We start from the raw sequence: 10,913 nt of genomic DNA, 5'->3' as shown, positions 1-10,913 counted from the left end.
AAAATATATAATAATAGTTTATTCAATTTATTTTTATATTTGTGGGTTTTTTTACGCCAACGTTTAAGTTTACTCCTTCTCCGTCACTTCCGCTCAAAAACATGGTTGTTTCCTTTTCTGATTTCATCTTAAAAGTCACTGGTCAAACGTTTGGTAATGCTTGTTTACGTGTGGGAAAAAAAAAACACGATTATCTTTCTATCTTTATCGCCTAGACAGTTAAATTAATCATACCCATGCGCAAAAGACATTCAAATAAAACAAATTAAAAAAAGGATTGTTTTGATACATTTGGTAAAGTAAGTCAGAGTGGGAGGAATCATGACGTCAGAGGTATAAAGTCAATCTCACGCTCTTTTGCCGTTCCCTCCTTGGCTCTACCCCGCGTCTGCACACGAGGACTCACCGGTAACTTCTTACAATGGGCTTTGGTGATCTGAAAACAGCTGCCGGCCTCAAAGTTCTGAATGACTTTTTGGCAAGCAAAAGTTACATCGAGGGGTAAGTTATTTTCTGTACTTATTTATTATGGTTGTATATACTCCGTTGGCCTGGAGAAACTTAATATGTTCTGTTAATATTCTGTACTCAAAAATAAAAATCGTTGATTTACATTGATAGACTTTGCCTTGATTAATATACATTTTATGCATGATCAGTCATTGTAGGTCCTGTGTAGTAGCTTGTCCTGTAGACATTCATGCATGGAAATTCCAAAACATGCACAAATATACCTCTCATTCTCATATGGTGGAAAGCATCAGAGTATATATACACGGTTTAATGGTTCAATACACATTGACTTGCAGGTATGTGCCCTCTCAAGCTGATATTGCTGTGTTCGATGCCCTGTCCGGTGCCCCCTCAGCTGACCTCAGCCATGCCTTGCGGTGGTACAACCACATTAAGTCTTACCAGAAGGAGAAGGGTAGGTAACCTCAAGCTTCATTGTAATGCTTAAAGGAACAGCTCACCTTTTAAGGAAATTCTCATCATTTTCGCACCCTCAGGCCATCCCATTTTCTTTCTGGAGAACACAAATTAAGATTTTTAGACGAGTATCTCCGCTCTATTGGTCCTGACAATGCAAGTGAATGGTGAAAAAAAGCATACATTGGCAGCATAAAAGTATTATTTATGACTCCAGTGGTGTAATCCATGTTTTCTGAGGTGATCTAATTGATTTTGGAGACCAAAAACGAAAATTTCACTATAAATATTGACGTTAGCTGTCTCATTGGCAATCACGATTTCATGCTTGATTACATTTACTAGCGCCATTTGTCAAACACTAGGAAGTGTTATCGATCTTGAAATCATGCCTAGAGACTACAGTTTTGGTCTGTTCTCACATACAATTGATTTGATTGCTTCAGAAGGCATGAGATTAGAGATTCTTCTAAAAATCTTTGTTCTCTACAAGGAAGCCATGGCATGATTGTCGGTAAATGAGAGAATTGTAATTTTTTGGGGTGAACTTTTCCTTAAATACTTTGGTATTAGTTTCTCCAGTACGTGATGATTTTTCTATCACCATCTTTCGCCTGAGAGACTGATGCACAATCTTTCAAACCCCTGATATGGCTGGGAAATGCTCCACCATTATGGGTGTACCCAATCTGTTGTGTGAACTCATTCTCATTTTTCCATCTCTAGCCTTCCAGGTGTGAAGAAGCCTCTTGGTCAGTACGGCCCTGCTGGTGTGGAGGACACAACTGCAGCAGCTCCTGCCGTGGCTGACGAAGACGACGATGACATTGACCTGTTTGGTTCAGATGAGGAAGAGGTTAGTTCTGCTGCAGAATCGTTACTGCGTTTTGATAAAACTGGACACATGATGATTTCTCACCATCTTTCAGCTGATGTTGTGATGGACCCATTTTATCCCTGATAACCAGATTGTAGGAAAATGCCAAGTTCACCGTACGTGAGCGTCCTCACCTAAAAGACGTCTTCCTTTACAGGATGAGGAGACCAAAAAGATCAAGGAGGAGAGGCTTGCAGCTTACAATGCAAAGAAGTCCAAGAGTATGTTGTTTTATTGTTGTCCATAAATCTATATATCATGTTGCAACATTGATTAGTTTAATGATGATCTTCACCATCTTTCGGCTGAATCATGTGATTGATTGCTCTTTTTAACCTGATGTTCACTAGTCATTTAATTAAGGTGCTTTGATACTTTTGTGTATGATCAATGCCATAACCGTTCCTTTTAATGTCTGAGCAGAGCCTGCACTTATCGCCAAGTCTTCCATCCTGTTGGACGTCAAGCCCTGGGATGATGAAACCGAAATGGCCAAGCTTGAGGAGTGTGTCCGCAGCATTCAGTTGGATGGTCTAGTCTGGGGACAATGCGAGTCCAAAAATTTAATTTTCCTATATTCACTTATCAAGTTGGCAATTACTGTAACAATACTGGTAAAATAAAATATCACTTGTGAAATTGTCAAGTCTTTCAATAGACTATCTTTATTTCTCATGTGCAGCTAAACTGTTGCCTGTTGGCTATGGCATCAAAAAGCTACAGATCGCCTGTGTGGTGGAGGATGACAAAGTTGGAACAGACCAGCTGGAGGAACTGATCACAGCCTTTGAAGACTACGTTCAGTCCATGGATGTGGCAGCTTTCAACAAGATCTAAATCCCCCAACCCAGAAAGAATTAATCCAATAAAGACACTTAAATGCACTTTGTTCCTGGTTGTTTTTTCAAGTGGTTTTAACATTTGAATACCTTTCTAAAGTATAAATGTAAGGATTCTGACTGGCGTGTAAAGTTATTTGGCAAAATGCAAGCTTATATATATATATATATATATATTTAAATTTAAATTGGTGTTGAAAACCTGGATGTCTTGGGTAATCAATACTCTGATTTCCAAGCCTGGAAAATAAATTGAAATGCCAATGGTGGATATTATGTTAAATGCTATTCTAAACCTAAATCTTCTAGAAGATGGGTGTACTCTAATAAAATGATTAAAAATTACTATTACAATCCAGTTTTGGGAAACCATTGAATTTCATTGGTTTGCCACATTTGTAATGCATTTATCATTCGAGTTTAGTCGAACTTTATTTAACTAGCCTCAATGAATAAAATAAGCCTCCGACTTTTATAGATGAGGCGGGTTGGGTTCCCGCGCTTTGCGCTCACGTGACGTCACTCAGGCAGATTTGATCAAAATATGGATACAGATGGGATCTTAAGTGGAGTAACGTATACCACCAGGTCACCGGTGAAAACATGCTTGTGGTATTTATAGATTTTCTAGTTTATAGTCAAGTGCATGTTTACCGTGTTGTTGTCCTCCATGTTGACATGCTAAGTGAACTAGCATAGCTTGTTAGCTTCAATCACGGTTTCCGCGCCCTTAAACGGCACGTGCAGTTTGAAACGTTGAATAAAATCATATTTGTTAATGGTAAGTGTAGAAGGGTTTGTCTAGCAGTATTCGAACACGCTTTTAACTTACCGGCACTGACTCTTGGGAGCAACATGAGTAGTTAAAGCTGGCCATTAAAGAACAGAGTTCATTGCCTGTTATTAAGACGTTATAAAGGAGTAACAGATGTAATATGCTAACCATGCTGGCGTTGTCGGTACTCATAGGGTTATTTGTAAAACATGGCGAAAGCATATTTCGCCCTCAATTTGTTATTTCGTATTCTATCTAATAATAAATATGGAAATAAGCAAAGTGTATGAATAAAGGATATTCTATGCGTAGTATTCTGATTTAAATGTATGCATCCTTTATCTTTAGATGCAACATATAACTTATTACACGTGGCTGTACACATAATGCTGTGAACTTTAGTCAAGCCATCCTGTCCTCCATGTAGGTGAGTGCAAATAGGCTATTTATTTACTAATTTGGTACTGACTATGCATTTTGTACTCATTTTTAATGTACTCAGATTTATACTCTCACTCCTCCTCAAGTATAAGCAGTATTTGCTGGCAATGAAATGTTACTACTTCAAGAAAAGAAAGACAAAAAAAAAAAACAATAACAAAATATGCTGTCACTCTGTGTGTGATTTTATTTTTCAGACAGTACAATGCCCTTGGAGGAGGGACCTCAATCATCTGCTAAAAGTAAAGCTTTTAAAATAAACTGCATCATTTATTGCTACATTTATATACAAATTAATTTTATTTATATATATATATATATATATATATATATATATATATGTGTGTGTTTTTTTGCTTGCAAAGACTCTGTGAGCACACACCATGATATTGTGACATTTTGATTGGACACATTTACATGTGTTGTAGATGCAGAGAGGCGTACAGCTGATATGGATGGCAGGTGAGATATCATATCCTGGCAATAACTGACCAACTCCCTAAACTGAAAATAAATTCAGCATTTGCCACAATCTACTAGCCTTGCCTTTATGTGCATTAGTAATCAAATCTGAGATCTATTAATACTTTGACAAAGGTATATTGATTACATTCACTGATTACATTCACAATAATAAAAAAAATAAATTACATTTATTTATCCAAAGGACTAGTAGAGGGGAAGAGCCTGTTGCCGGTCCTTCTAGCTCCCAAAGACAGGGTTACTGCAGCTGCTGTCAACTTCTGTACAACAGTGTGGAACAGGTGCATAACTCTCTGAGATTCTTACAGTATATGATTCATTACTTTATAATTACTTAAGGTTTGGTTTAAACTTGTACTAGTAATTTCCTTTATAAATTACAAAGCATTGCCTACATTAGAAACAAACCAAAACCAGTTGTACAGTTGAAGTCAGAAGTTTACATACACTTAGGTGAAAGTCATTAAAACTCGTTTTTTAACCACTTCACAGATTTCATATTATCATACTATAGTCTACATATATATCTACTTTGTGCATGACATGAGTAATTTTTCCAACAATTGTTTACAGACAGATTGTTTCTCTTTTAATTGACTGTATCACAATACCAGTGGGTCAGAAGTTTACATACACCAAGTTAACTGTTCCTTTAAGCAGCTTGGAAAATTCCAGAAAATGATGTCAACCCTTTAGACAATTAGCCAGTTAGTTTCTGATAGGCAAATTGGAGGTGTACCTGTGGATGTATTTTAAGGCCTACCTTCAAACTCAGTGCCTCTTTGCTTGACATCATGGGAAAATCCAAAAGAAATCAGTCAAGACCTCAGATAACAAATTGTGGGCCTCCACAAGTCTGCTTCATCCTTGGGAGCAATTTCCAAACTCCTGTAGGTGCCACGTTCATCTGTACAAACAATAGTATGCAACTATAAACACCATGGGACCACACAGCCATCACACCGCTCAGGAAGGAGACGCATTCTGTCTCATAGAGATGAACATAGTTTGGTGTGAAAAGTGCAAATCAATCCCAGAACAACAGCAAATGACCTTGTGAAGGTGCTGGAGGAAACAGGTAGACAAGTATCTATATCCACAGTAAAACAAGTGCTATATCGACATAACCTGAAAGGCTGCTCAGCAAGGAAGAAGCCACTGCTCCAAAACTACCATAAAAAAGCCAGACTACAGTTTGCAAGTACACATGGGAACAAAGATCTCACTTTTTGGCGATATCTCCTCTGGTCTGATGAAACAAATATTGAACTGTTTGGCCATAATGACTATCGTTATGTTTGAAGAGAAAAGAGTGAGGTTTGCAAGCCGAATAACACCATCCCAACCGTGAAGCATGGGGGTGCAGCATCATGTTGTGGGGGTGCTTTGCTGCAGGAGGGACTGGTGCGCTTTACAAAATAGATGGCATCATGATGAAGGAAAATTATGTGGATATATTGAAGCAACATCTCAAGACATCAGACAGGAAGTTAAAGCTTGTCACAAATGGGTCTTCCAAAAGGACAATGACAACAACTATAACTCCAAAGTTGTGGCAGAATGGCTAAAGGACAACAAAGTCATGGTATTGGAGTGGCCATCACAAAGCCCTGACTTCAATCCGATATAACATTTGTGGGCAGAATTAGAAAGGCATGTGTGAGCAAAGAGGCCTACTAACCTGACTCAGTTATAGCAGTTCTGTCTGGAGGAATGGGTCAACATAACAGCAACTTATTGTGGGAAGCTTGTGGAAGGATACCCAAAATATTTGATCCAAGTTAAACAATTTATAGGCAATGCTGCCAAATACTAACAAAGTGTCTGTAAACTTCTGACCCACTGGGAATGTGATGAAAGAAATAAAAGCTGAAATAAATAATTCTCTCTACTATTATTCTAACTTTTCACATTCTTAAAATAAAGTAGTGATACTAACTGACGCAAGACAGGGAATGTTTTCTATGATTAAATGTCAGGAATTTAATTTAAATATTATTGGCTAAGGTGTATGTAAACATCTGACTTCAACTGTATAATACAATTTAAAGATATGTACAGTTCAGCGGATGTCATGTTCATTTTTATGATGATCGAAATGATTTGGAGTTATCTTTATTATGTCTTTTTGTTTAGGGTATTGTAACTGTAATCAATTGTTGTTGAATTCTGTAGCACATCTTGAGTGCCCAACACAGAGAAGTGGTGCGAGCTGCTCGAGCTAATGTATCTTCTGGAAGTTTGTTAGAAAGATTTCTCCAGGATGTGCTCCAACATCATCCCCATCGTTACAGTGACACACGGTATGCCTGGATGTACCCCCTGCATTGCATATCAAATTCCTCTTATATAGCCTTGTTGACTAACATGTTTACATAACATATTAGAAATTTTATGTAACTGGAGCATTTCATTTTTATGAAAAAATTATAATTTCAGTCTTTGACGGTTTTTAATTTTATACTTCCGTTTCTCTGTAGGCCTACCCATGCTGATCTACCTTCTCTTGCCATCCCACCTGTCCCAAAAGAGGAGCTGTCTGAGGTGTACTGTGGATCAGATGATGACGGTGTCTCTGTTGGGACACGTGAAGAGATGCCCACCTCTGATGAAGACTCCTGCCAAATGCTGCAAATTGCAGCCTCAACTCCAGCAGTGACAACTGACCTTACTGCAAATACACACGTACAAACTACTTCCCAAATAGGAAAAATGGTGCCTGAACCACCTCCCCCTGAAAAGTATTCCCCCACACAAGGATTTTTGCACAGGACTAGTGGAGGCTCTGCCAATGACAAACCACATACATCACAAATGACATTACCCATTCAGAGAGAAAGTTCACAGACACACCCTTCTGGTGATCCCTGTGCTTCAGGGGGTCCTCAAGTCACCAAGGTAGGAGACATTGAACACAGAAAAGCACACAGAAAAACCAATAGGGATAAAGAGGGGAGTGATTCCATGGCAGCTTCCCAAGCCTCACCAGATGTGGAGTATATTACCTCAAAGGACAAGCCTGAAACCTTTCGATCAGTGGCTGAGGAATCCACTGTGTGGACTTCAGTATTGCCACCTTGGAAAGGCCCCCATAATGAACAAACTTTCAGTCATCTATCTGATCAAATTCGAGATGTGATAGAGGAGGTTATTGAAAAGCACTGTTATGGCCACAGTCTCAAAGTCGACCAGCAAGACGACGATGTCAGCTTTATTCTTAGTCCTCAGTCATTGAGCGAATCCAAAGGCAGTGCAGAATGGGACAATGCGATACAGATGGCTTTGGGAAAAGCAAAGGGTGAGGAGAAGAATTTAGCGGAGTTACTGGAAGTGCACATAAATCTTAAAGACCAAGGATACCAGACTCAGCTGGACACAGCTCTGAACACTGTTACAATGAGTGTGGAAACAGAGCCTGAGAGAACCAAGGAGAATGGCACTGAGGAGGTATTTCCCGATCTTCCCCACATACCACAGTCCTTTGTTGGAAAAACATGGACAGAGGTGATGTTTGAAGAAGACATGAAGATAGACTCCATAGTGAGAGAGTTCCAACATGGTCAGTTCCGTTGCTATTTTGATAGTGACTCCTTGGCTATGTTTGGAAAACACAGTAAGAAAAGGAAAAAGAACAGAAACCAGGACAAAAAAGAGAAAACAGATACTGCAGGATGGGAGCCTGTGGACATGCTTCCTCTAATGGAACACAATGAAGAAGACCCAAAACTTCCAGCTGTTTTGTTGAGGAGAAAAAGGCAAAAAATGTACAGACTAGCATCACGTTGCCAAGTGGTAAAGGTAAGCCACGGTACACAAACCATCCCACTAAGCTGTCCTGTGGTGCGCCCGAAATCAACACAAGAACCTTTCCCCTTGCCACACAGCCAAGATTCCCAGCAATGTCTTAGCCCTGAAAGGACCCCTGATATGAAGACCAGACTTTGTGCATTGAAGCTTCCTGCTTCTTACTGCAAGATTATGAGTCCTTTACAGCCCAAAACTGTGGTCTATGTGCTTTCTTCCCCAGATGCGGGTCAAGGAATTTCCAAGCCCACCCCTGCTAAGAAAGCAGGAAGGAAGCGGAAGTCATGTGACAGCGATGTTGCCCTAAAGTACAAGTACAAAAAGACACCTCTTAAATACTACGACCCATTGACCAACAGGATCTTGAAGAGCCCACCAAAAGGGATGCCTTCACTCACCAATTCCAAATCTCTTTCACACGTCCGACAGTTATTCCGTAGCCTTAGCCCAGATATTAACAAGGAGAGGCAGGGCCTGGGGCAAGGGCAGTCATCAAGGGGCTCTCGGAAGCGTTGTGGCAGGAGTAGCATGGTTGATCTGTGTACCTCCACCTCAGGCTCTTGTCTAGAGAGCGGTGGCCCCTCTGAGCCTGGTTCTTCTTTGTCTAGTAGCCGCAGAGCCTTGTTCAACCGCTCCTCTATCTCAAGTAACAGTTTCCGTCTGGGACACCTCACAGCATCTGCCTCCCACATGGATGACTCTTCTAAAATACTTCCTCGTGCTTGCCCCGGAAGTTCCTATATGGTTGGAGGGTCGGAACAAGAGGAACACCACAAACAAGCGCAAGTTGGCTATACACCAATCAGACGTAGCTCACGGAAGTCTGGATCTTTGACTCCAGCAAAGAGACCACCAGAACCTACTTACAAGTCCAAGAGAAAGTCCACCAAACCACAGCCCAAAGCAAAATCGCAGGGCACTCTCCAGCGCACAGTTAGCCCCCGCATATCTCCCAGAAACAAGAGCCCTGCTAGGGCCTCACTTAGATCATCATCTTCCTCTAAACTGTCGATTCAGCCTGTCATTGCACCCTCTTCGGACAAAATACATACAATGCTCAGTGGCAGTCAGCAGAAGAGAGTGAGGGGAAGGACCACAACTGTACATATAGCAGACTGAACGTTATCAGACACCAGCCATGAGCATAAGCTGTCTTCTGTTCTTCAAATGCTGTATAGGTTTGCACATTTGAATTTCAGCTGACTGTTTCTAGTTGAAGTTCAGTTTTTATTTGAGTATATGTGCATTTGTGGGTCATATCATGCATTTTCTAACTTGTAATGAGTATATTTTTTAAGTTTATAATAGGTATTTTTCTCTAAGGTTGATTTTGATTGTTGTAAATTAAATTTATAATGAATATTTAACAAGTTGTTTAATATGTAGTCTGTCTTTCATAAGTACCTTTAGAGCATGTTTTTCTTTCATTGGGTTTAACACTCTAATTAGCTGTGTCCCAAATGACGCACTATATACTATGCACTTAAACAAAACACTTTGCACTCAGTCATTTCATTTTCAACGTGTACTATCGTCCCAAATGGACACTTAATGGTTTTTCACAACACGGAAGCATATGCTGTTTAACAGCTGACGGAAGCGACGTTCCATACGCATGCAATGTGTTGCTGCTAGCTTTAGCACGTTAGCCAACCTCAGTTCAACACTTGTATCTCAAACAACATACATATTCACACAGTTGTGGGGTGATGGTAAAGCCTTCAACTAACATTTGTAAGGTGCTGTCTTCAACTAAGTTTCACAAGTTGCTACATTCTCCATTATTTACAATTGTTTCATTAGACCAGCAATGTAGCCAGGTAACTCCGCCCCTTCCGCTACATATGGCAATATACACAAGACGTTTCCAACGTTCTACACTCCGTTTTGACGGTTGAAGAAGTGCTCCGTCCGAGTACTCCTGATGCTCTTCTTTTTTGTTGCATTTTCAGTGTTAACATACTACACGCACCACTTCCGCTACAAAATGACGTAGAATAGTATAGAAGCATGCGGATTGGAAAGCACCTAATGTCTTCAAAATATTAATACTAGCACAACAAATATAGTGCTTAAGTCATTACACAGACACCTCCCTGAGACTACTAAAGTAAAATGAGAAGTGTGGGGAAAAAATGAGAGGGAATAGGCAAACGGGAAACCGTAGAAATTAAGACACAAATGATTGTTTGCTCTCACTGTAGAGATAAACTTTGTTTTCTGTTCATATGTTAGCACACTTAACACTTTTCCTAATAGTTGTAAGCCAAGAGCCAAGACCTGTTGCCACAAAGTTGGAAGCAGACAATTCTTTAGACTGCCAGGGAATTAAAGGGACAGTTCACCCAAAAAGGAAAATTCTCTCTTAATTTTCTCACCCTCATGCCATCCCAGATGTATATTACTTTCTTTCTTCTGCTAAACAGAAATTAAGATTTTTAGAAGAATATCTCCAATCTGTTGGTCCATACAATGCAAGTGAATGGTGACCAGACCTTTGTAGCTCCAGAAATCACATAAAGCAACATTAAAGTAATCCATACGACTCTTGATTTTGTGATATAATAGGTGTGGGTGTTCAACATATCAATATTTAGGTCCTTTTTACTCTAAATCTCCACTTTCACTTTTACATTTTAGTCACTTACGTCCCTGCTTAGTTTCACTTTCACGTCTGAAAGTTAAAGGGGAGATTTAGAGTAAAAAATAACTTAAATATTGTTCTGTTTCTCACCCACACCTATCAAATCGCTTCTAAAGACAT

General features: G+C 39.7%; 2 protein-coding genes across 3 annotated transcripts; both read left to right on the top strand.

Annotated features, from left to right (window-relative positions):
- Positions 1-46: 46 nt before the first annotated feature.
- Positions 47-2,682, top strand: LOC127653869 (elongation factor 1-beta-like). The gene is made up of 6 exons (XM_052140665.1): positions 47-501; positions 810-932; positions 1,657-1,786; positions 1,965-2,028; positions 2,231-2,356; positions 2,490-2,682. The coding sequence occupies exons 1-6, from the start codon at positions 422-424 to the stop codon at positions 2,642-2,644; spliced, it is 678 nt and encodes a 225-aa protein (XP_051996625.1). The 5' UTR covers positions 47-421; the 3' UTR covers positions 2,645-2,682.
- A 456-nt stretch (positions 2,683-3,138) lies between these two features.
- On the top strand, positions 3,139-9,467 carry LOC127654201 (uncharacterized). Of its 2 annotated transcripts, none has more exons than XM_052141277.1 (7): positions 3,139-3,258; positions 3,770-3,848; positions 4,060-4,104; positions 4,291-4,324; positions 4,530-4,626; positions 6,521-6,648; positions 6,826-9,467. In XM_052141277.1, exons 3-7 carry the CDS (start codon positions 4,068-4,070, stop codon positions 9,266-9,268), a joined length of 2,739 nt encoding a protein of 912 aa, XP_051997237.1. In that variant the 5' UTR covers positions 3,139-3,258; positions 3,770-3,848; positions 4,060-4,067; the 3' UTR covers positions 9,269-9,467. The 2 variants fall into 2 exon arrangements, with proteins under 2 accessions (XP_051997237.1, XP_051997238.1); XM_052141278.1 differs by having other exon boundaries at positions 3,175-3,427.
- Positions 9,468-10,913: the final 1,446 nt, after the last annotated feature.

The sequence above is a fragment of the Xyrauchen texanus genome, chromosome 13, assembly GCF_025860055.1.
Source record: "Xyrauchen texanus isolate HMW12.3.18 chromosome 13, RBS_HiC_50CHRs, whole genome shotgun sequence".
In the NCBI taxonomy this organism is placed as follows: domain Eukaryota; kingdom Metazoa; phylum Chordata; class Actinopteri; order Cypriniformes; family Catostomidae; genus Xyrauchen; species Xyrauchen texanus.
The sequence above is the reverse complement of the archived record's forward strand: the minus strand, read 5'-3'. Positions and strand labels throughout refer to the sequence as shown.